The sequence below is a fragment of the Alosa pseudoharengus genome, unplaced genomic scaffold, assembly GCF_046254945.1.
Source record: "Alosa pseudoharengus isolate Yale_2024_CS ecotype anadromous, Long Island Sound unplaced genomic scaffold, YU_APseudo_1.1 YU_APseudo_1.1_scf_21, whole genome shotgun sequence".
Taxonomy (NCBI): Eukaryota; Metazoa; Chordata; class Actinopteri; order Clupeiformes; family Clupeidae; genus Alosa; species Alosa pseudoharengus.
This window is the reverse complement of record NW_027468674.1, coordinates 27,708,311-27,734,678: the sequence shown is the minus strand read 5'-3', so window position 1 is coordinate 27,734,678 and position 26,368 is coordinate 27,708,311. Positions and strand designations below refer to the sequence as shown.

General features: G+C 42.5%; 1 protein-coding gene across 5 annotated transcripts; it reads left to right on the top strand.

Annotated features, from left to right (window-relative positions):
* The first annotated feature begins 894 nt into the window (after nucleotides 1-894).
* Nucleotides 895-24,580, top strand: arhgap17a (Rho GTPase activating protein 17a). 5 transcript variants are annotated; one of them, XM_076298422.1, is made up of 22 exons: nucleotides 895-1,409; nucleotides 6,845-6,884; nucleotides 10,075-10,179; nucleotides 10,543-10,614; nucleotides 10,782-10,858; nucleotides 11,190-11,301; nucleotides 11,429-11,505; nucleotides 12,533-12,650; nucleotides 13,814-13,882; nucleotides 14,069-14,150; nucleotides 14,818-14,945; nucleotides 15,986-16,097; nucleotides 16,190-16,271; nucleotides 16,363-16,443; nucleotides 16,650-16,763; nucleotides 16,851-16,942; nucleotides 17,267-17,423; nucleotides 18,195-18,458; nucleotides 19,240-19,367; nucleotides 19,502-20,038; nucleotides 20,375-20,398; nucleotides 22,986-23,120. In XM_076298422.1, exons 1-21 carry the CDS (start codon nucleotides 1,357-1,359, stop codon nucleotides 20,377-20,379), a joined length of 2,505 nt encoding a protein of 834 aa, XP_076154537.1. In that variant the 5' UTR covers nucleotides 895-1,356; the 3' UTR covers nucleotides 20,380-20,398; nucleotides 22,986-23,120. The 5 variants fall into 5 exon arrangements, with proteins under 5 accessions (XP_076154537.1, XP_076154535.1, XP_076154536.1 ...); XM_076298420.1 differs by lacking the exon at nucleotides 20,375-20,398 and having other exon boundaries at nucleotides 896-1,409; nucleotides 22,986-24,580; XM_076298421.1 differs by lacking the exons at nucleotides 10,543-10,614; nucleotides 20,375-20,398 and having other exon boundaries at nucleotides 897-1,409; nucleotides 22,986-24,580.
* The last annotated feature ends 1,788 nt before the right edge of the window (nucleotides 24,581-26,368 follow it).

The following is a 26,368-nucleotide window of genomic DNA, read 5'->3' as shown; positions in this document are numbered from 1 at the left end:
ACGGGTACAGTCTATATAGCCATACACAGTGCTTAGGTGACAACAGCATGTCATTCAGGTCTTCGTGTATAAACACATTAAACAAACGACATCTCATTGGAAAATCACGGTTTTTTCACTGTTGAGTTGGATCATAGACTACAGACTCCATGACTGCCGACTAACTTAGTGGTCGCTGATACAGCACAAACAATATCTGAACCTTAGATTATAGATCTGGACACTCAGAAAGCAAATCACGAACGGAGACTTATTTTTTTACAGGTTAGACGCAGTGTTTAGTAAATAACCTCCATAATGCTTATAGGTGACGCTTCACTTGACACAGAACATGTCCAGTCTCGCAGAACAGTCCTTTAGAATGCAGTCACCATCACAAGATATTAAATGATCTCTTCAGCAAAAGGCAGCTCGGCAATCTCAAAATTGTGTGTAAATTATTATTGACATTTTTATTGATCTAATATAATCTCATAAACAGACAACTTGATATGTTTCTGCAATTATGATGTCTCAGCAGAATCAAAATGATGGCAATTCTCAGATTGTGGAATGACCTGATTGCAATAATTAGGCCATGTCGGCCTACTGAGTTGCATTTCTAAAAAGATCTAGGACACACTTACGAGATCCAAAGGCATCTTTCATATGACTGTAAAATCAACTACATTATCTATGATCAACCGTCCCTAGTAAAAAAAACTTTTGAAATAGGTTGTATTTCGTGAGTGTGTGTAGTCTGGATTACAACCCATTCCACTTTCACTACGAAACATCGTTAATTTAAAGGCATGTGTTAACATAACGCATAAGAGTTAAAAACGTCTAACCAGAGAAGGGCTCTGGTCTAACTCTCACATTTCGGACTGCCCTGTAACAGCAGTGCTTTTTAACTACCCACAACAGTCAGTGAGGGAGGTGGATGCTACGTACGTATACTTCCTGCATGCATACGCCATCAGCTTTGTACTCTGCGGTGAGGTAGGAATTGTTGGGAGAAAGGGCGATTTGTTTAAGTGAATTAGCTGGCCAATTCACTACATGGACGGACGAATCGGCCACAAGTACTTTCTATTAGTAGAATACGGATTAATTTAAATTATTTGAGGAACAGATAACTTAACGGGACCCACGACATGAATAATCCCGACGATGTCATCCAGATAACTTTTTTCATCGTTTCTTGTTCGCTAGCTTGAAGTAGGCTAAGCTAATTATCGGAAAAGTTTAATGTGATTAGCTAGCTAGCTACCTGCACACCTTCACGATCAATCAAATGATTCCCTGCTGATGAGGCATATTGCTGCGGAGTCTTTTTCAGTTTTTCACTGGGTGTAATCGACCGTGGGACTCAAAATGAAGAAACAGTTCAATCGGATGAAACAACTGGCCAACCAAACAGTTGGAAGGCAAGTATACTTTTCTTAAATTGTACCGCTAACATAACAATAACGTTAGCCTGACAGGTAGCTAAAGATAGCAATTGTTGATCTTGTATGTTGTGAATTTAGCGACATTGAATTGATTTTGTTTTCATCTCGATACACGTTATCTACTTGCTGAGTTTTTTTGGTAAGGTTAGCTAACTTGCAAGGATAACCAGCTGTTGATAACGAACTCTGGTTAACTTCATTGGTAACATCAGCAATTTGTACATTCTTTGTCTAATGCTAGTCATCTTAGCTGACTAGTTATTGTCTATGTTTTCTGCTCATAACGTGGAGAATTACTCATTTTAACCACCAACATCGACGGTGGTGGCGGCGGCCAACGTTATTCACATACTTCTAGTTAGTGATGCCTCACTAGTTTGGACATGCATGGAATTTAATATTGTTGCAGCATAATTTTGACAGCTGTTTGAGCAGATTGTACTGTGATCATAGGTGATGTGATGTGTGCTGCTGCTGATCCCTTACTAGACATTACCATTCCTGTAATTCATTGCAGAGGATTCTCTACTCAAAACTAGTATCCTGATTTCAGGCTTTCTCAACATTTGAGCATTGAATTTCTTGACTTACTCCTGACATTTTTACGAAAGATATCATCAGGTGTTTTGTACATTAGTGACATTTCTTTGAATACAGAGCTGTTTCTTTTGACAATTTTGTTGCTGCGTAAGTTTTCATATGGTGTCCGTGTCACCAAAAGCAAAAGGTTTGACAGTCGTGGGTTGGCTTTCAGTGGCCTTAGGAACTGCCCAGACAAGACATCAATGGCTCTCTTGATTTGCCAGCCCTTTCAGCCGTTGCTGACTTCCACCCCCAAGATAATGTCCTCTGTGTCTTAATGAATGAAAGTGCTTTTCATCAATTGTAGAACCCTAGCCTACATTAGAAACCCAGTGAGGCAAATTTGAGCCTCTGGTGCTGTTATTGTAAGGTCACTGAAACACACCCCAGTGAATGCAGTCAAACTGGACCTTGAATAATTTATTTGTTAGCCTCCATAAGTGTATCCACAGAGATAATTTTGTTCAGCTATACATTGCTGGGCAGACATTGCTGTTGATGCATCCCTCTGGGATTAGCACACTGTTTATGACGAGGAGAAGCTATGGGTGAAGTCCATTGTAGTAGTTTGAGGATATGGTGTCTGTGAGTAAGAATGATGTAGGTGCTTTGTGTGTTGTCATGGGTGAGGCAGGAGCAGGGTGTTCTGTAGTTCTGGATGGTGTAGTTTTCTTTCCTGATGATTTCATAGGTGAATCATGGACTGAGAAGTGCCAGAAGTTACCTGCCATTTGTTGTGAGAGACAGAATTCCAGTCTGGTACATGGCTGCTCTAAGGCTATGACTAATTAGTTTCACCTCAGCTATTTTATATGACAGGTGAAGCATTGGCTTGAATATTTGAAACACAAACAGTCTGGAAAGAGTCAGCGTGCCAAGTGGTCTAGATAGTATCTGGAATTATAAATAGAGTTCCTATTCCACCAACTACTAAAGGCTGATGTTTGGATGTCTGTTTCTCAGATGTAAATAAGTGATAATGCACAGCCATTACACTAAAATATGTTGAGTACAGCACTACATCAGTAACACTAAGTCAATTTCTTCCAAGTGAATGAAGTGAGTTTCTGAAGTAGCTGTGCCCATTTTGTCACGGTTTTTCAAGAAATGTAAAATCTTGAAAGCTCCAACTGAATGGCCTCCCTGAGCTTGCAGCCTTGGCTGGGTTTTGGTGCAGAGAGGCATCACTGGAATTCTCATCATTTCCTTTATGTATTTTACTAACCGTAAATCAGAGACTTGTGATGCAGAAAGCAGACCTGAGTGTCCAGGGGCAGAGAGAAGCTGCAGGGAGGAGATGGGTTTGGACTGTGCGTGTGTGTGTGTGTGTGTGTGTGCGCGTGTGTGTGTGTGGGGGGGGGGGGGACCGGACGTAGGCCTCAGCTGGTCTCTGAGTTCCTGTGATTGTAAAGTGACAGAACACTGTGTTCAGCATGCAGCTCCTCAAAGGAAATCTCTCCTCATTCGCCTTTTTAAACAGGAAATGGTTCTGGCTGAGGAAGTTTGATTTCTAGGCATTAGCCTAAATCAGAGATAAGGTAGAGAAGTATTGCAGCGTTTCTTTGGAATGTAAAAAGGGCTCCCTCCGGAGCATGCTATGTTTGGTGATTTTATTTTTCTCTCTTGTGCATGGATGCATTCACTTCTGACATTAGATGTGGGCGAAATGTTCCGAAAACAACCTGGGAAGATGTTAGAGCTTGTAAACCTTTTTAATAAACGTACTCTCTCCCTTCTTGGTTTAGCTTTCAGTTTCCAGAAGAAAGTGTTGGGACATGTCTGTATAGGCTAAAGACTGCTTCAGTGAAAACTTTCAGGTGAAAGGATGGAATAGGCTTGAGCCCATTTTGTTCCTTATCAGCGGTCATTCTGCATGGCGTTATGCTGCTGTTGAAATGGTGTGTCCACTCTGGTTCATTTCTCTTCCAGAATGAAGAGTAGGCTTCACAGCTCTGGTATTTTCTCAGCATTCGTTGTTTAACCTGAGGATATTTCATTACGCAACAACTCCAAACCAACAGAGCAATGGAATGGGTCATGGGCTGTTTAGAGAAAGATGTTTGCGGATATCGCAACCAAAATGACATCAACGAGGGTATTGAATTTTTCAATTTGGTAGACTGCAGCGTCCCTTGCTGCTTGAGATAGGACCCGGAGGGCCACAGTTGTCATTGTCATCTGATCTGCGCTATCAGAGGTGCTTATCAAAAACAAGTCAACAAACAGATTGATCCTTCTCAAGCTTTCAGAGGAAAATGTTGCTATGGGCACAGCTGTTTATCGTGTGTGTGTGTGTGTGTGCGCTTCTTGGTGTTGTGTTGGAGTGTTTTGATGTTGCCTAGTATCATCGTAAAGGAAATGCATGGTAAAAGCCTTTGACTTTTAACCTTGTAGTTGGATGGGTTGATCAATATTTTGTACTTTAATATGAAAGGATGGCATGGTCCATCAAGCTTGTGCCAGTCAGGTCCAGAGCCTTTTGTGAACAACCTAGTTCAGCACATTTTTATCCAGGCTTACAGTGCAGTCAGTGGCCACGTGGTTGTTTCACACTGTGATGCGGGAAACAACCTAACGACCGGCATCATGAAACCGGGCCATTGAAATCTGTATGGACTGATTGGCTCTTCTCAAGGGCCAGGCAAACCACAGCCATTTGCGAGGAGTGCCATTGTAGCCTGCACGCTGCCAACAGTGCCATGCACTGCAGGCTCTCACTCTAGCCTCTCCCCACAGCACATGTGACCTCACCAGCTTGGCCTAGGCCTGGTTCCAGAAAGAACTGGAAAGAGAGAAAAAAAAAAGCTTTTGAATTCTCTCTGGACTTGGTTGAAACTTCTGTCTTTTTCCTTTACCCCCCCCCCCCCTTTCACTTCTCTCTCTCTCTCTCTCTCTCTCGCTCTCCCCTTCTCTCTCTCCCTTCTCTCCTTGTGTTAATTGAAAGCAGCTGTCACAAGGTTACTACAGTGCAGGGAGCTTTGGTTTTGGCAGTGGCGGGACAGAGGAACATGGCAGACAGTGAGAGGGATTGGTGGTAGAAGGCTATGGGAGAGGATCGCCAGTCTAAAGATGTCCTGTGATTTAATGATCTCATAATTTGCTGTCGGAGGACTGAGGGAACCCATCTGCTCGAAATGAGATTTTGTTTTTTTGCTCACCAGTAGAGCATAGTGTTACCCTCTGTTATACGTTTGTCTTAGAAGTTTGTTTTATGAAATAGTGGATCAATTACAGTACAGGCAATTATAATATGAATGACTTAATAATCACTTTCACCTTTATTACTCACAGCCCCCAAAGATACAGCTGTGAAATAAATGCAAGCCTTAACTTATTTAGCATCCACCGGCAGGAGCAGGCCATTGCTAATGAGTAGCCTATTTAGTATGTAGCTGTATAGTTGGCCTGATTTGATTACCAATGGTATGAATCACTGCAGGCTTACAGTGAAGAGAAACATGATGAGACGTTTGCGTTTTGCTTCTTCAGGAATCCATTTACGGGAGACTCTTGCTCCACCCCATTCCCATGAACCGTGAGATACCAACCAGGGCACCAACCACACTGTTGCCATAACAGTAAACAGTAGTGGTGGAAGTTTGCATAATTTGATAAGTAATATTGTAAAGCAGCAGGCTTCTGTTTTTATTGCCATGATAAATGCAAGGGTATGGAACTAAGCTGAGGAGGTAGCGGTGCGCTGCCAAGTTACAGGAATACTTAGAGAAAAAGGAAGTACAGAACTAAATTGGGGTTTCGAGAGCTGTTGCCTCACTGATTAACATGCAGATGCTTAATGCAAAGACTTTAACAGTTACCAGGGAATGGCAAGAAAAAACATAATTTTAGATATCAGACACTCTGGCAGGCACTCATTTCATACCTAAAATTGCTAAAATGTGGCGATGCAGTTGTGTAGGATGGCACATACTGAAGATAAGGCGCCGATGTCAGGGCATAATAAGCTAAGCTGATTACTGTGTGCCCAGTGTTAGCTCCACAGTAACAACTCTGAGGCATAGGTGTTGATGATGATGATGATGATGATAAGCCTTGTGAACTAAGCCTGTGTTTCCCACTTGCGAGGGTTTTTTTGAGAACCTAATCGGGAATGCCTGTCCAAGGCTAGCGTTGTGTTGGTTTGCTATTAATAGGGCCTGAGCTGTGTGGACTCAGGGCTGGCCCTGAGAGTGGATGGGTGGTGCACGCGGAGCTGTGGGAAAGGGGCTGGGTCCATGGCTCCGGCCCACAGACAGCTGTTCAGCTAGACAGTCTAGTCTGGTCAGCTGTCAGATGGCCCTCGAGCAATGTCTGATGCACTCTTGCAGTGCTGCGCTAGGCTTCACGCTGTACTTGTATAAGGCCTATCTCAGTTGACAGTTCCAGAGTGCTGTAATGCTTGCTTTTGTCTTGCATAATGAAAAGCCAACTTTATGCAGCTGGGGTGCAATTCCTCTGTTGTTTTTCATGAGCTGATATGCTATTGGTGAAAAAGTTGAATGTTTATCAGGTCTGAATTGTCAAAATAAACATTCGCAGATACAGATTATCGCAGGGCACATGTGCATGATGGGTAAATAACTGGAACAATGAATTACAGTAGACATGTAGTCCTTTATATGTTTGTTCATTCAATATATGTAAATACTGTAGCCCAAATCTTATCTATTGTTATTTGAATTTGTCTGAACTGATTGGGCTGGGCTGTCTCTAGAATAACAGTAAAACAACAAGAATGCTGCGCTGTCAATGTTTGAATGTTCCTTTGAATAGAGCCTTACCAATCTGCCCTATCCATCTAACCGCTTATTGTTGTTCTTCGTCTACAGGGCTGAGAAAACAGAAGTTCTAAGTGATGACCTTTTACAGGTGAGAATTTATCTTTGTGGTGGTCTGCTGGTGCGTCAATAGTGTCCCATGTTACAAGGCCAAAACCTCATCATAACTTTTATCAGTATGTTTTGCATTGTGCCTGAACTACTTGTATGTGTACTGTCTGCCCAAGGAAAAGCCTACTGAGAGATCTCACCCCAAACTGCAGCTGCTATTGAGTGATTGTGTGTTGAGGCATTGCTAAATGACATTAGCAAGAGTCAGGGCTGATTTATGTTCCGACCAGGCCACTAGTAAATGTGTACCGGGTCAATGGAACTTTAATCCGGGTTGAGTACAACGGTGGGAACCATATGAGTCATCGTACTTTAGCAGGTGGAGCCTGACTTCACGCTGCTAAGCAAACGCATTCCAAACGCCTTATTTAGATCGCCCAAGAATGTGTCCAGTTGCATGAATGAAGTGTTAAACAAACAACCCGAGGTGTTGCATCTGCCTTTGCTGTGTTACTTATTAAGCACTACACCACACAGGCCAGGATTCTGGTGTTCATGACAGAGATGGGTGAGGGTGCAGGGGCTGAACTTCTACTTTCACCAAGACCAAGACTTAGCATCCTTATTCTTTTCAGGGTTTCCGCAGGGCCTTGAAAAGTCTAAAATGTAGTAATACGAGTTCTACTCCTTAAAAAGTCTTCAAAGATTACGCGTTTTTTTACGTTTCCCTAGGAATGTTATGTTTAATGCTCAATTCACACTACTTCTACAGTGCTTATTCAACTTATTTTGGTAGCATAGATTCTAGTTTGGTGTCGTAGTTCTTTCTCTCAAAGGTTCAGATGTATCAATGTAATAAAACTACAAATGAGCTCAATGTGGAAAAGATAACTGATACAAATTTTGCAACCTACATAACCTTTTATAATTCCTAATACTGATTATTTTCTATTATCCTAATTTTTAGTGGTGGGGGGTCACTGCCATTGTATGTTATATTGTTATAACATACAATATTTCTTGTAGCTTGTCTGTATGGACAAGTGTGGAGGCCACTCCTTGGGAAGACACACTGACAGAAGGTATACTGTATGTCACAGTGGATGAAATAAAATGCATGTAATATATAGCTGGGGTTTGTATGGGAGAGTGTTGACATTAAGAGAGTGGAAATGACTACAAGCCAACGTCAATCCACAGCCTCTGACGTGTCAGATGTGCAGAGGTAGCTGTCTGGCTCACTGCGCTCTAAGTCCTTGTGATGGGTTATGTGGTAGCTGCTCTCCCCCTTTGAGGCACTCATCTTTCAGGAACATCTTCTGATGTGGCACACAGGGAGTTATTTTGACACAGCCTGAAGCTCTTCAAGGCTTTGGGGGATGGGTCTGGTTGCGTTGATGGACTTTTTTGTAGATGACAATAGAGTTCTATTAGCCCCAGTTATACGCAGTTATTCCCAGTTCTTTTCTCCAGAGGGGCCCACACGCATGCACTGTGACACTCATGGGACTCATAGTATGTTCTGTTGACAAAACTGCCTCATCAAAACACGGCGGGCCAAACGAGAAATGGAAATGATAAATGTGCTCCAGCAAATTATTGTCTGCGATCTCTGATTAGATTTCACGTCCCCAATCTCTAGGGTCTTGTGACAGACCAAGATCTACACCCATTTTGAACCGAGTCCAGGCAGCAGTTCTACTGCAGTGATTCTCGCAAGACCACATGCTTGTCTGGACATGTTCACCTTCACCGTTAGCTTAGTTTGAGCCTCACTCTCATCACAGCAGTGGGGTTTCCCAGCTCAAAAACAGTAGGACAGGGTGTCGATCTGCTCCAGAATCATTGGCCTCCCTTTCGCCTAAGCTGAGAATTGTTTTGTCTATGCACTGTCTGGCCAGTGATCACAGTGATTCGCTATGGGGTGAAACGAAAAAGGAAGCCCACCAATATCTCGCCATCCGAGCCAGTCCCCTCTAATCCAAACACGTCTCCCAGAACAGGATCTCCCTGAGCAGCAGAAGGGGTCAGTGGATTCCCCTTGTTCCAGTGCCAGGTACTGCTGCTGCCTGTCTGCTCCCATGCAGGAGAGGAGTGTGGGTGGGGGTGGGGGGTTGCCAGGATGGAATGCCCGTTTGACCCAGCTGCTGAGCGACGTGCCTGCAGGGCTGGAATGACGTAATGGAGGCCAAGAGGCGCGGAGACGCACTTATCTCCACTTCCAGCCTGTTGGAATTCCAGAACTATGGGGCTGTTTTTGGAACAGGTTTTTTTTTTTATTCTTCCCTTTGGGTTTTTTTTGTTGGTTCAAAGCTCCTTTTGCGTGTTTGAACTCTCCACATAGCCCCCTCCAGGCCTGTTCAAAAGCACATTGACATGTTGCATTGACTTCTTGTCACGTTGTTTTTTCCCACATTGCACATGGGTGTTTTTCTGTGCGACTGCATTTTTTTTCCAGTTTTGTCACACCGTACAGACACACCCTCCTTTCACCCTCCTTGTGCCTGTGTGCAGAAATGTTAAACGCTCTGACAGATGTGTTATAAAAGTAATTTGTCCTTGGGCTTATCATATAACTGTGACTGATAGAGGTCTGGTTGGTTTCCTTAGCTTTGATATTTAAACATGCATGTGTGTATATCATAGAAATTCTAATACTAAACACAAGTGTCTTGAAAACCAAGAGAATTATATTGTAAAATATGTGAAGCATTTCCAGGTCGAGGCAAGGAGTCATGGCCTAATGTTCTTTAGTAGTGAAGAATGAGTCATAGGTCTTTAAAAAGCACATCCCTCAACATCTCTCCTGGGACAGTTGTTATCAATCAAACTTGAACGCACTCCACCCCTTAAATGACTTCCAAAACCATGCATAGTTGCCATCCAGGCTGCTAGGGTCAGCTCGTTTTTTGTTTTGTACCACAAGGGCTTTCAAAACAGGAAAGGCAGTGACACCTAGTTTTACTGGTTACTATGGAGAGGGAAACAAAGGCCTCATTTTCTGCTCATCCGTACATATGCACAAAGACAGCTCGAAGAATTCCTCCTCCACAGTGTCATGGGTCCTGCAGCAATTGCATAACAGGTCTCCAAAAGTTTGTCTTGGTTATTTGGTCGACTGTTGATTCAACATTGTGAACAAGTCCCACTCAGTCAGGACTGAGAAATGATGACCGGCTTCGGAGCACTTTGGTGACATTGATTTTTCTCCCCCTCCCCCGTCTGTGCAGATCGAGCGACGCATGGAAATGGTGCGTGTGGTGTCCCACAACATGCACAAGAGGATGGTCTCGTGTTTACAGGGGCACATCGGCACTGACGGCGAAAAGAGACATGTACGTTACCCCTGTGTTCAGCCTCCAATGGCCTCTCATCTCATACACGTTCATCAATACCTTTTACCACAGAACAGCTGTGACGGTATATGCTCTGCATTCACTATAGCCTGGTTAGCACGCAGACCTTCTCAATTGGAATTGAGAGTGGGTCTGGTCCAGGTTCACTGGCTTACGACCTTCACCAGGGGCGTAACTAGCAGTGAAATTAAACTTACATTTGTGCATTTAAACTCTTAGCAAATCATTTCAGAGGTGCAGCAACTCTGTAAACGAAAGTTTTAAATTCAGTTGTTTACACAATTCCAAAGAAATACACGTCCATGCCAGATTAGAGATTGTATTTGCGTGCCCGTATTTTAGGGACATTGGAAATGGGCTTCAATGGCCTCTTGGCCAGACGGACCTGCAGAGCAAATCCCAAATTTGCCAAAGGTTCGTATGGATATTCCCAGGCTACATTCACTATCAAGACCAAACATAACCCTTTGATATGGGTCAGAAATTCAACGTCAGACTTATGCAAAACTATTAAGCACAAATGATGGCAAATGTTTAAGAGATGCATGCTAACTCCTTCTCCCTCTTTCTTCCTCACACAGAAAAAGCTCCCATTATTCGCCCTCTCACAGTCCATGCAGGATGGGGGTGGGCAGCTGGGGGAGGAGTCACTCATAGGGTGCGTCCAGTGCACTTACACGGTTTCTTCTCTTTACACCCGGGCTGCACCGCTCGCGCAATTGAAGCATTACGTTCACTGAGCGTGGAGTGAATGAAGTGCTTCAGTTGCGGGGCCATGGTAGCCTGGCCAATGAATCAGAGTCGTCAGGCATTTGACGTCAGTCTAATTCTGTGTATGACTCATGTGTAATGTAAAATTGCTCCAGTATGGAGGCTTGATGGTTAATGGAGATAAAGTCGTCTTGATAGCACTGAATCATTACTATATGTGAAGGGTCAGCTGTAATGGTGTCTAATGTTTTTTTTTTCTTGTATGATTGTGTCCGAAGGAAAATGATGGAGGTCTGTGGGGATGCTGAGAACCGGTTAGCCTCAGAGCTAATGCAGCATGAGGTGCAAATTGAGAAGGATATTTTAGACCCTCTCAGTCAGTTAGCAGAGGTGAGGCATTCAGTTTTAGTGCCTATTGCACTTTCCCCTTTACAGCAACTCCTTTACAAATAGAATCTCATATTCCCATATCTGCCATGGTGAAGAAAAACTCAAAGCTGCATCTGCTTCCTCTCAGGTGGACATTCCCAACATCCTGAAGCAGAGGAAGCAGTTGGCCAAGCTGGTATTGGACTACGACTCAGCAAAAGCAAGGTAAGGCTTTTACAAATACGTATAACAGGGCAATTCTGTGTCATGCCACACTGAATATACCCATATGCATATCCATTGTATCATGGACAACAAGTTTTGATGAAGAGTTAGACCAGATAGGCATTGTAATAGTAGGCCACCATTAGGCCAGCCAAAATGTAGAGGTGGCATCCACAGTCCTGCAACGGATTTAAACTTGCACCCTTGGAAACCTGTTTGGTGTGGAGACTAAAGCCCATTAGTGCTGGCGTTCATCACTAGATCTCTCTTAAGGCACCAGGGAGTGAGGTTAGCTCACTGAACTGTTCTTTACCTGCTGGACACAGTTAAGGTCATGATACATGTGCCAAATTTTTGAACAGTGTTGCTGGGTAACCACATAACCGGTTCCATGTATTCTGATTGGATGTGCATGATAATTTGCCACCGATAGGTAATTAAAGTTCTCCAGAGAAAGAAAGTTGAAATGAATGAATGGGAACATGCTAGAACAACAAGTCACAATGGGAACATTGCTCAGCAACATTGCTCTAAAAAGTTTGCATCATCAGTTTTAGACGGGCTAGAGCTAGAGACGAGTTGAGCTTGTCAACTAAATCATAGTTGGTCAACCATGGGCTGGTCAGAGCTATATATCCAAACCAGTCATTATGCCTGTACTAGCAGGATTTTTTATTATTGTTATATCATCATATTAGCACTGTTACTTTACATTGCGAAATGTATAAAGCTACTGTTCTAATTACAGACGTCAGCAAACACCAAAAAGTATTAAATGCAATAAAATGTTATAGCTCATGGAAGCTGAGGTTATACCTGTTTAAAAAATCTGCAGACCACTGCAGTTAGCTATTCCTGTTCAGTCAAGGAAATGGAACTGCCTGCTGTGCCATTTGAGCAGCCTCAGCAATAGTATCTGAACACTTGAATGCAGTAGTGAAACATACCTGAAATATTATCTTGTGTGCCACATTTTTTTCTTATCACACAGAATGTGTAATCAGTCTTTAACTTGTCTAATTTTCAGGTGGTTGCAGGCAACCAAGTCAATAATCTCAGGAACAAACACTCAAGCGCTTACAGCCAAGGCTGATTCACTCAAAGAAGAGGTGGATGAAGCTATGAACAAAGTTGAGCAGTGCAAGGTATTACACTTTCCAGTGCATTTTACATCAAACTAAAACTACATACTTCGCCGTAGGAGATGGACAGTAAGCATTTTTTAAAAATGGTGTACTGGGGGGTATACTACTCTATATAGACTAAAGCCGGAAGTGCATTCAAATTCGGTAAGCAGAGCAAAGTGTATGGTTATTACCTTGTTGTTTGCCATTTTGTTTACAGTTTAAAACAAACAATTTACCATTTTTTGCTTGTTCAGAGTTAAAAGTTCAAAGATAAAAGTTTGCCAGGAACATTTGCCATTGTGTGTCAAATGAACGCACTTCAGGCTTTATGCTTCACATACTACTAATTTCACTTGGTTTAAAGGGGTTAGTGTATATACCCCCTTGGTCATTGAACAAGAGTGCCTTAGGTTTTTCACGCAGGCTTTAAAAGTCACAATGTATAGAAGCCAACAGAATGATTGCCATTGTCCATATATGCTAAACTATGAAATGCAGAGCGGGTTGTCTGATAACTTGTGGGCCATGCATTCAAGCCCAAAGGAAACCAACTCCGACCATAAAACCATTTTATTCTTCCCGATGCACTCACAAGGCATCAGACGCTGTGATATGGTCGTTTGCATGCTCTGCGTTCACGTGTGACCGAGTGCTGAGCTTCCCCTGTGTCTTCGTCTGACGGTGACGCATAAAGTGGAAACTTGCCGTCAGCAGAGCACACGTCCCCACTGGTCTTCAGTGTCGCTCTCCATTGTGTTTGCGTGTTGCGTCATTTATCTGCAAGCAGCAGCGTTGAATACAGGAAGTCCAGGGCCCAACTTTTCATTAGCAAGCACTTTTCCCCGAGCCCAGCTGGGAGTTGTTGACCAGACAATGAAAGATTAATGAGTTACGAGAGGAAACCTAATGGACGTGAAGTGTGCCAAAGACTAAAGTCGTTCACCAGAAATCTTGTGCATCTTGTGTGCCAGTGGGTTGAGTTGCAATTCACTATTGGAGTGGTGTGAGTACTAAAGTAAGTGGTTGTGAAAATGTTAGCTTCCCAGTCTGATTAAGTGGATTTTCAAAAACGGACTTTTATAGTGTTTAATACATTGGCAGGTTGAGATGCAGATTCCTATTTTAACTTCACTGAATCCTTACAGAGGTGTGTTAAGTATGTTTCCTTTTTACATTCTCAGGACCAACTTGCTGCAGATATGTACAACTTCTCTTCAAAGGAGGGAGATTATGCGCGATATTATGTGTTGGTAAGTGATTTGAAGTGTGTGTGGGTGTACTTGCCAGCATTAATCACTGGATCTAGAAGAGTTTGAATGGGAAATCAGTTAATGCAGACTGATTTTTTTTCCTGACTGTAAAGTTCTGTTTATTTTGCTTCTGGCTGCACACTCCCTTTAATGGACCATGTGCTACAATGTGGGCTCTGTTTCCAGCTATTAGAAGCACAAGCAGATTACCACCGCAGATCACTTACCGTGCTTGAGAGTGTTCTGCCAACCATCCAAGCACAGCAAGGTAACTATTGGACTTGCAACTGCAATGTGTCTTGCACTACTCTGGTGTTTATAAATGTCACACTTGTGTGATGTCAGGAAGCTTTCATGCTACACCCCCTGACAAACAAGTAATTTTGAAAAAATATGTGTATTATAGATTGTTTTTTAAAGATGTCAGTTAAATTAGTTAGTGTTTCAATGCAAGTTTTTTTTTAAAAAACAAAAAAAACATTGCTAGTGTTTTGGTTTAAGCATAATGTAGCTCCTGTACTGAATGGCCTTCTCGGCAAGATCCAGACTTTCCCCTGTCTTTTTGTATGTTTTTGTTATGTGCTTAGTGGCACATGTGTTTTGTGAGAAACAAACAGACCCACTCTTTCTCTCAGCATGTGGCCTATGAGTCATTTTTCCCACTTCCACACACCTGGTCTCCCCACCCCTCCTTCACACGTGCTCTCACAGGCACACTCGACTCCACTCACACCTCACAGTCCAGCTGAGAAATTGGTGGAAATTGAAACCTCCTTTATCTCAAAATACTTCCAGCCCCCTAACCCAGATTCCCATCCATGTTGTAATTATCAACAAGCATCAGGAAAGCAGAAGGAAATGTGTTTGTGCTATTTTATCAGATGCCGTCTTGTAATTAAAGGAGAGTTCATGGCAATCTACCCTCTCCCCTTTAGACTCCTGGACTGAGAAGCCAGCCTTTGGAACGGGCTTAGATGAGCACTTAAAGAGGAGTAACCGAGAAATCGCCCTACCCATGGAGGCTTGTGTGATGATGCTGCTGGAGACGGGCATGAAGGAGGAGGTACGTCAGAGAGAGAGGGAGGGAGAGCAGCAGAGGGCACAGGGCCAGATGGAAAGGTCAAGGGGTGACGCAGTCACTCTGTAAAACAGCAACAGCTTCATTCCATCTGGGCGATGGAACGTAAACCTCAAAGAAAACCTCAACCTCTTGTCAGACATAGTGCAATCTAAAATTTAGATTAAAAAAAAAACAAAACAAACAAACAGAAAATGTTGTTTCACTGCCAGGTAAGTTTACCAATTCATGCAATTGAGTTTGTTTTTATTACAACTTTCTTTAATTCCTTCATTTGTAGTATACTAATAAAAAAAAAAGATGTTGGCAAAAAAGAAACATTCCACCTTTCTTTTCTAAAACAGTGTAGAAGTAGCCTGGCTGACACTAGAATGATTCTCTGATGACTTCCAAGGGGTGTAATCAGCAGTGAAATTACACTTAAAATGGCACATTAAACTCCTACCAGATCTTTTTGGAAGTATAACACATCTTTCTTGTAAACTAAGGTTTTAAATGCAGTTGTTCACTCTGCTCCAAAGAAAATACACGTCTGTGTTGTTTAACACTGATGCTATCAATGCAGCCATTGCTAGTGTTCAACAGCACTGCTATCGTATTCATCTGTCTATCATATAAAGCCTGTCTCATATCAGATAAGTAGTTGTGATTGGTTCCTGTTTTCTTTTGGTGATATGGAAATGGACTTTAATGGGAAGATAGCCAGACGGATCTGCAGAGGAAATTTAAATACGCTCACATATTTGTCTGGATTCACCCAGGCTAGTGTAGAAGTGACTGAAGCGGATTAATCTGTCTCCCCAAAATAAGGAGCCCTACAACTGAAATACCAAAGCCATAAACATAATCTTTGGTAAATGATAATCCTGTTAACACATTGCCATTCTTGGTGTTTTGTACACAGACCACAGTACCCACTGTAATAAATCACCCCAGGGCCTCTTCCGGATCACTGCTGAGGCTTCGAAGTGTGTGTGTTTGTTTGTGTGTGTGTTACAAACTCATTGTGATACATTTCACCCCAGGGCCTCTTCCGGATTGCTGCTGGGGCTTCGAAGCTGAAGAAGTTGAAGGCTGCTCTGGACTGTTCCACATCTCAGCTGGAGGAGTTCTACTCCGATCCCCACGCTGTCGCTGGTACAGTCTCATTCTAATTTTTAATTTATTTTTTGTGCAATTTATAATCATAAAGAACTCATCAATGACATAACAGTTTTCCATGTCATCAGGTGCTTTGAAGTCCTACCTGAGAGAACTGCCAGAGCCACTAATGACCTATCAGCTGTATGATGAGTGGATCCAAGCATCCAAGTAAGCCCAGTGAATCTGGACAGGTCTGTTTACTTTGGGGGAAAGACCAACGGAATTCCTTCCTCTAATGCGAAGTTGTTTCTTTTGACAGTGTGTCTGATCCTGACAAAAGACTGCAAGCACTATGGGTGGTGTGTGATCAATTACCAAAGAACAACAAAGCTAACTTTAGGTGAGTCACACTGACATGCAATGCTTCTGCTGCAGTGAACAATGGCTTAAAAATCAAGGGTTAATCCAACATTGTCACCATGCTATTACTGTGTCATGAACAATGGATTGTTTGTCCTAAGAATATGTGCATAGACATATTTAGACTAATTATGACCAATTTAGAAATATAAGATGTTGTTAACTTTGTAATGTCTGACTTTGCAGGTACCTGGTAAAGTTTCTCGCGAAGCTGGCTCAAGACAGTGAGATCAACAAGATGACCCCTAGCAACATAGCTATTGTCCTGGGACCCAATTTACTGTGGGCCAAAACTGAAGGGTGAGGACTGTCGCAGCCCCTCAGTCAACAATACCCTCTGTACACAGAATGCTGTGTTTAACCAATCAACGCCCTCTATTTCCTCAGGAGTCTGGCAGAAATGGCTGCAGCGACTTCAGTCCATGTGGTGACCATCATTGAACCCATCATTCAGCATGCAGACTGGTTCTTCCCTGATGGTATGAACCCTGTCCATAGGAACTTATGATTTAGTAACTCTAAACTACATGTTCAATAGCATCTCAAACAAATATCATTGATTGAATGGACATTATTGTTTATTATTGCTTTTTTCCCCTCATTTTCATTGTTTATTTTATTAGGCTATTGATTGAATTGACATTGTTGTTTATTATTGCTATTCTCCTTATTATTGTTTGACCAACATTCTAATCTGTTCCCTGTTAAATTTTAAATATTATATTGTTTTTGTATTTTTTTATGTCGCTTTGGACAAAAGCGTCTGCCAAATCCCATAACCAAATATCTTGTGTCTTCCACAGAGGTGGACTTCAATGTATCAGGGATGTTTACTATGCCAACACCGATTACAAACCACGTCAACCACCTGACCACTCCAGACTACGACTGTGGCACCATAGAAAGGAAAAGGCCGAGTAGTATGGTGGGACCAGATTCAGATATTCCTCGCAGAGACAGGTAACTTTCCTCCAGTAAATACTAAATAATGGTTCCACAAGAACTTCTATAGCTCATCAGTGATGTCTAAATATCTGCAATAGTAATTTCCTAACTACTCAATTAAATAGGCTTTTTTTCTCTACTAATATAATCAAGTAATGTCTAATTATGCCAAATCATACCTTTGGATGAAAGTATGTCATCCATAATTTCATATGGGATGTAGGTGGCAAGCTTGTGCCATGTCCTAGTTGGAGCCTTGAGTTTTCTCATTTAGTTAATTTTACTGTACACTATAAAACGCATAGCTTCAAAACATCACAAATGCTTTGAACCTCTAGCTGAAATCTGCAAGCCAAAGAAACAGCAAATGGTGCATTGCACCTTTAATGGAAGGAACTATGGATAATATAATTCGGCCAACTCTGCCAAAATGCAAAGGGAAAAATAACGTATCCAAGAATGGGGCCCTTGAAGGGCATAAGAATGGTGTATGGAGAACTGCTGAGCACATCTTTCCCCTCACAAATGGCATACCGAGTCCCCTGAGATTTGCAAGGGAACACATGGGAACGCACTTATGTGTGACTATACTCAAGGTTTCCAGCTTGGACAAGGGCTTGGGGATTCTCTCAAACCAATCTAAAAGCACTTTCTGTGGGTGTGGCGTATGCTGTCATTGTTGAAGGATGGTGTTTGGGGGGGGGGGTCTGTTCTTTGGTGATTACTTATATTATTTTAAGCTTGGCGCTGGGTCTGTGTTCACTGTCCACTCTCTCTGTGCTGTAGTGCCGCTAACAAATTACTGGACCACATTCCGCGTAGAGGCAATACTCTAACTAGAAAGCAGCACGCTTCGCCTGCCTTCCAGCCCCCTCTGCCTCCAGTGGAGGTGGCGGGGGCTGCGGTGGGGCAGCCTGCCGCCGAGCTCCAACCCCAACTGCCTGTGCCGGGGGGGCAGGGCTTGGAGGCCTGCCAGCCTAGCTTGGCGCTGGGGATAGCTGCCCTGGCGGCCGCGCAGCAGCTTCTAGTCCAGCCCTGTGAAGAGAGCAGGTAAGAGCCACTCGGGGCTCCTCCGACTCTGCCACTCCGTTCGGCTGAGGCAGAGATGTGTGCATGGTCAGTGTTCTTTCTTACAAGGAAGTTGCTTAGCAACAGGCATCTGGTATATGTCACCCAGATGTGACCAAACAGATTGTTAAGCTGCATTGTGCGCACTGAATGAACTGTAATTGGACTATTCAACAAGCATTTAGTTTTAATTTGACGGATACACAGATAAAGGTTTGTGTCAAAAGTATTTCAGACTCAAGTCAACACTGTAATACATACAGTGGCTGAACTTTAGATTATAATATTTTACCTCTCACCCAATTAACTTGAGATAATAAATCTGTGTTTGGTACTGAGTTTGAAACACTAACATGGTCAGAAGTACTCTGGACACTAAACTTTTCTTCAAACACTCCCTATAGAGAGCAAGCAGTACAGGCAGATCACAATGCAGCCCACCTCTTTTGGGGTTGGTTCAATAGAGCTATGCCCTTTGAGTGCCAGCCTTTGTTACACGGATCTCTAGACGCCTCTGTGCTCGTGCTAAAACGCACGACTCAGCCTTGTGGGCAGAAAACAATCCAATATATTGGGCCCTTTATCTACGCTCAGTGCATTTCTACAGAACAGTTTCAGCATGTGTGCTCAGATGAGAGAAAGGTGAAGGAGGTTAATTTCACGGTTTAGCGGGTGCTTTGCATGGAGCCTGCCCTTGACCATGACCTCTTGTATTTAAGGTAAAAAGCTCAGTGTTGACTTTCTCTGGCCTCTCCGGCTCCAGCTCCAAGTCTAGGGAGTCTGCGTCCACACCCCCACCCCAGAGGAACGGCTCTGCAGGATCAGGCCAGCTGAACGTGGGGGCCCCTGTGGCGGGAACCACAGGCCCCAGTCCTCATTTGACACGCAGAGGTAAGGGCCAGTGAGAACTGTACCTATGAGATCAGTGAGAGAACCACAAAGTGCTCTTCAAGATGGAATCTAGAATCGGGATGCAATTATTTTTCATGTTCTAAATTCTGTTCATTTACTTTTTCATTTCATAGGCACCAAAAAGCCAGCCCCTGCTCCTCCGAAACCAGCCATCCCCCCTCCAGGTCAACCGGGCCCTCAGCCAGGCCAGCATCTCGCCCCAGGCACCCCTCAGTCCCTCCCCCACACAGGAAGACCTCTCTCCAGCCACTCTCCCACAGCGCAGACCTCCACTCTAGCGGTCTCCCAAGCTGGCACGACACCTCGCCGGCACTCCGGCAACCAGCCACCCATCCAGGCGCCCAACCACCCACCTCCGCAGCCACCCACCACGCAGGGCACTCCTCCGCCTCAGGGCCAGACAGAGCCTGGGGCAGACCCCTCCCCGCCCAGCACTCCAACCCCACCCAACACCCCTCCACCGATCACAACTCCCCAGGATGGTGCCGGAACCCCCATCTTTTCACCGTACCCAACAGGTTCTCTGCCCCGGCAGCGGCCTGTGCCAAGGCCACGGAACCGGCCTAGTGTCCCTCCTCCGCCACAGCCTCCCACCTCTGGGGCAGGCACAGACACCAACGGCATCTGTGGCTCTGCTTACAAAATGATGGGTAAGTCCTACGCTCTTAAGTGGATATATCAGTAGATAGAGTGAGGCCAAGAATATTAGGTAATTATAATGTAGAGTAGGTAATTATAATGTACAGTGGGGTATTAAGCTTGAGTTCAGATGGGGTTGATCTTAAAGATGCAGGTGCTTAACCACAAGTTTGAGTTGTGTTGGGGTACCAGTAATGCAAAATGAATTGTTTCTGGCCTGGCTCTGGAACATACTCTACTGAGAGCTTGACAAAATCAACTTGAATTTATTGAGTGTTTTTATTTATCTATCTATCGATCTGTTTGATAATAATGACTAACAGCAATGTATGATGACACATTCACAGGTTGAAGAGATTTCAGTGGCAGAGGTTTGTGTTTATAGGGATGATTTGACCCCCTTTATTGAACTACTCAAGCTCTGTTGCTCTACCATCATCATAATTACCATGCACTCATACTACGTTTCTGCATTGTGAATTCTTCACTATTGCAAACATTTTATCATTCATAAGACATCCTCCAGCTTCATTTATTTACATTCTTGCATTATCAGTTTGTGTGTGGGCTTGCAAAATACATGAGAAAATGGTTATGGAAATTTGTGTAAAATGTGTGTTGAAAACAGCCACTTCTACACTTAACCAAGCAGCAAGAAGTTAGGGGTGATCAATCTGAAATAATATTTGTGTCCTCCATTTAGAGCCTGTACAACATTTAATGTGGAAATCAACCTTTTTTTTTTTTCAATATTGGATCAAACATGGTTAACAGGAACCCCACAGATCAGATTTACTTTTCATGTTGGATTTAAGTTACGGTATACAGAGATACCAGTTTTGTTATTTGTACTAGGCAGGTTCAATTTGATGTAGTGTACAGCCATATTTAAAATCCTATTGCGATGATTCCCTTTTGCCCGGAGTCCCCCACCAATCTACAACCCCAGGCCGTTTCCAAAAAAGTTGAAATCATGTTAACCCTATATTTAATTGAGAGTAGTGCAAAGACAGTTGTTGAAACAGAGAAATGTTGCAAACAATTTGGGACAGGGGCATGTACTGTAATGCTTCACCTCTTCCTTTGAATGCAGCTTAGGATTGTTTGAATTGTTTAGGAACTGAGGAGACCAGTTGCTGGAGTTTTGAGGATGAAATGTCCCATTTTTGTGGGATATAGGATTTCAGCTGCTCGACAGTCTGGGGTCTTCGTAATGGTGTTTTCCGTTCCATGATGCACCCAATATGAAAGGGTCTGGACCGCAAGCAGACCATTTCACCACCTGGCCTCTTCTACTGTGGAGCCATACTGTTGTAATTTGTGCAGAATGAAGTTTGGCACTGTTTTCCTGACATATTCAAGGTCTTTCCTGAGAAAGACTTTGTCTGGATGACAACATAATGTTCCTCAAAACCCATATTTGTCTGTCCAGATATGCAAAGCTGTCCATGCCATATGCCCCCCCATACCAGCATAGATGGCGGCTTTTGAACTGTGCACTAATAATAAACTGGATAGTATCTCCTCTTAAGCCCAGAGGATGCAGCGTCCATGATTTCCAAAGAGTGTTCCAAATTATGATTGGTCTTACCACAGGACAGTTTTCCACTTTGCCTCAGTCCATCTGAGATGAGCTTGGGCCCAGATAAGACGGCGGCATTTCTGGATCACTTCTGAATATGGTTTCTTCTCGGCATGGTAGAGTTTTAACCAGCATTTGTGGATGGATCATCAAATTGTTCATAGACGGTGGTTATCAAAAGTTTTCCTAAGCCCATAAAATGATTCTCAAAGAAATGAGTCTGTTTTTAATGCAGTAACGCAGCCATTCAATATTGTTTTTCATCCCTGTCCCATATTTACAAAGATTGAATATTGTAATTATATGTACTGTGAGGAAATCCCCATGTTCTTTGCAATTTCACATTGAGGAGCTTTATTCTTATATTGTTGCATTATTGCCCACGCAGGTTTACAAAAAGTGATGAGTCCTCTGCATCTTACTTCAGAGACTCTACCTCTCTGGAATGCTCTTTTTTATATCCAATCATGGTGCCAGTTCACCTGATCAGTTGTGAAATGTCCTTCTTGTTTTTTTTGTTTTTTTTAGCATAACACAAGATTTCTATCCTTTTGTTGAGGCAAGGCAAGTTTTATTTATATTGCCCATTTCATACACTGAACGGTAACCCAATGTGCTTAACATATCACGAAAAAATGACACGTTAAAATAATCAAAATAATTAAAACGAAACAAGGCAATAATAAAAAAAAACATAGGGGCAGTTTGCAAGGAGGTACAATTATTTACATTTTACACAGCATTCCAACTTTTTTGGTAGGGTGGGACAAACTTATGAATGACTGACTGTTTTCTTATGATTGGGGTGGACAGAGATTACCTGTGGTGACTGCTTCTTTTATTTGAAATAACTCAAGTGTTTTGCAACCTCACTGAATTGCCATGGTGTTTTATTTCTTACCAAATATCTTGACAAAATATTTAGAGGCATTTTAAGAGTAAGGCTGAACAAAATCTGCCACATTGGAGTTATGCACAATGTCTAGATTATTGTTGATCTTCTAAAGCAAGATGTGGCAACTGAAATTATTGCTATACTGGAACTACCACCACACCACCAAAACGGTGCATTTGGGGGGGGAGGGGGGACGCATGCTGCACAGCTTGAACATAAACTTCCTGTTAACACTTTAATGTTAATTCATACACAATGATACAACTGGTACAGAAAGCTGTTTATGTAAGTTTAGCACTGCTTACTACAGACTATATTGCATGTGATGTTTTGATGTATTTGAAAGGAATAGCTATTTTGTGTAACCAATGTCATTCATACTGCCAACATTTGCATTTCCATAGACAAGATCAGGTTTCCTCACTTTAATGCCATGCCATGATGAAATGTCTCATTAAGGTGTCCATTTTTCTTTGCCTAGATTCGGGGATGGCATTCAAGGGGCTGAGCCGGGTTTACGTCCCTGACCTGTCTGGGGAGCAGCAGCCTCCGGGCTGCCAGCTCAAAGACGGCGAACTCGACTCCGAGAGCACCGTCCTCTAAGAGGGATCCGCCTTTGTCCCCAACCCTTGGCATTCCCAGCACCCTACTCCTCTGCCTGGCCCAACGGTTTGGTAACCCACTGCTGCTCCCCCCCCCCCTCTAGTTACCAAAGTGTATACCAACCTGCCAGCCTTCAGCTGCCAGCTGCTTTCCTCTTAAGTGCCCAAGCTTTAGACAATCAAACTCCCAGAGGCCAAGGAGTACTGTGCCAGAGGAGCTTCAATTCAAACTGAGCATCTTTACGATGTAAAGGTGCCAGGTGATGTTGATGGATTACATGACAGTTAAACAGTGCAACCGTACATGTTTTGAGATTTCTTGAGATATACGTAAATCCCACGAGAGTTATAAAAGCTAGGTGATGGGTGGACTTTTTGTAGAGAACATAAGAAAACAATATTTGTTTGAGGTATGAACGTGTGTATATGTTTTGATGTGTGGGGTTGAGTGTGAGGTTGTGTGTACATTTGTGATTGAAGTGCCCTTTGCTGACATGAGATGATAAAAGAGGAACGTTTAGCAGGACATAGGAGGGAGGTTTGGTTGAAACCCAAAACACCGCTTAAAAAACAAACAAAAACATGTAGCTGGTGACTGCAGGTTTCCGGTCCATTCATAGACTTAAACTGACCCTTTTTTACTGCTTTTGTATGAGAACTGTCTCCTATTTGCTTTATTTATTACCCATCAACACATTCCTGTGGCGAAAGGTCGAAAGGTTTTGTCTTTTTTTTTTTTTTTTAAGAAGCCTTATCAGTGCCTCCTTACATATTTACAGGGGCTAATTCTGTTCATTGGCTACGATGTGTATCAATGCCAAGATTAATTTCCTGCCTTTTCTTTCCCCCTGTTTTTATATTCATGGGGCATTACTGTGACTGGTCAAGTAAACTGAATGTGGTATGGCATACCAATTGCTCCTCGATCCAAGTACAAAAAACTCTAAAATATGTTACAGTCGCACTTATAGTCATGTCATAAGAGCGGTCTTACGGTTCCTATGAAGGTCCAGGCAATATTATCAGAAATTCTGAAAAGACCTAGTAAAGTAAAGTGGTGACGTTGTACTGAGAATTTATGGACCACAGAACTGTCATCTTTTACTTTTTATTCAGAACTTTTGCCGTCTTTGAGTATAAGGTCATTATCTTGTAAAGAAGCATGGATGGTACCTTTTCAGTGGCAAAACTGTGCTAAGTCAGTGACACCTGATGTCAATGTTGTACTTACTTTCCATGACTTAAAGTTTAAACCAGCTTTTCTGCTACCTTGCTGCCTTATGCCTCAACACTAAGGAACCCTTTTTTAAACAAAAGTTTAGAGAATACACTACACTTATGAAACAGGAATTGTTGATGGTGCATTTGAAACTCTTATGTTAAATAATACAAGGGACTGGTGAGCTCTGAAATGAATCTGGAAAAAAAAAGACTGCTTGGTAATACTCATTTTCAATAAAATGTTAAATGATAACTTTACTTGTGTAAGCATCTTTTGTATGCACCTCCATTAACAGTTTTGGTCATAAGGTGTGTTTGTTGCCTTTATTTAATCGGTAGTGTAAACTTACAAGCAATACAATTCTGTCTCTTGACTCTTTCTTCTGAGATTGCCATCTACCAGTAGAGTCGACTATGGGTTGGCCACACAATTTCTGGTGAAGATCAGATAGACGATCAGTGTTTCACTACTCCACTACAAAACTTCTTTGAGAGACTGCAGTAAACAAGCCCTAATCCTTAAATGTTATAATGGACTGTTACTGGTCTTGACCGAAATAAAATTGCATGGAGATGAAATTGGCTAAAGAAGTGCCTTTAAGTCAAGTTCTTAAAATTCCATGAAGATAAGTCAACTGTCTTGGAGGAAATATCTCCAAGACCTGGGCTAATGCCCATCATTGTGCTCCTACCTGAGTCCATGAGGATGTTGATGGGCTTGCCGTAAACTTGCAGGAACTCGGAGGGCGAACGCAAGACAGCACTCTGACACATGTGGCGCACTGCCTCCTCCACCATTAAGACAGCCCGTTCTTCCAGCAGCTCTGACTTACAATCCTATATGTAAAGTGGTTGACCAACAGAAACAATGTGTTGCATTTGGTAACAACATCAGGTATTTTTCCTCAAGTACAGGTGGAAACAGTTTGTACCAGTTTACTGATGATAGCCAGCCTCCAGAATTTAAGCCTTCATAAGGAACTTAAATTAATTCTGCTGTTGCGATGTGGCTGACATTTACCTTGGTTTTCTGGATGGAGATGCACAGTGTATAAATCTGGGCAAGCAGTTCTTCAGGCTCAATCTGTGTTTCGCTATCTTGCAGACTAAGGGTTATGGTGAGGATTTGTGGAGCCCAGGAGGTAAACATACGGCTGAACAAACAGTGTGAGACCACCAGTACCCTTGTGTCCTTCAACAGAGGGCTGGACATGTAGGGAAATCCATCAATAAACATGGAAGTCTTAATTCAGGAAAAAAACCTCCTAGTAGTAGGGTTTGTATTTGAAACTTGTTTCTTATAGGCCCAACTAACACCACAAGCTGCAGGCATGGGTGAAAACATTCCTTACTTTACACGTTGCTCCACATCACACAGGTCTTTCAAAAGTAGTGCCAGGATCTCTGATGATGTCTGTTTTTTTTAAACAAAGACAATGAAAAAATATATGCAAGTCTATGTAACACGTAACACTAACAATTATTTTGGAAAACATAAAATACCTCTATCAAATGGACTATGTATTCAGGGTATATAAGCAGAAGGCCAGTGATCCCTTCAGGTTGGTTATTTTTCTGTATCTTGGCTACAAATTGCTCATAATGGCCTGAAAAAATAAATAAAAACATGATTCATGGCCATGGTTTTTAGACTGAAATTATGAGAATGCCATATTTTGCTTTTCCCTTAGCCTACCTGCAATTGTATGCTCATCACTGTTTAATTTTGCGATATAGACCAACCTATGAATGAAAAATTTCTACGAAACATGAACGAAAAGAAAACATGATGCAAAGTTAACTCCTCGCAAAGCATGCCACTGATTTTCATCTTTTCCAATGTAGCAGCTAAGCGAAATTAGCTAGCTAGATATATCTTTGCTAACTCTTTTGAGAAGCTGAATAAAATATGCTTCATGACAAGAAATCCTTTCCTCTATATATTTAGTATTTACCAGACGTTAAATATTTACCTTGTATGGAAATTTTTGTTTTTCTACTTCAGCAAAAAGTGAGTTTTTATATGTATTAAAATACTGGT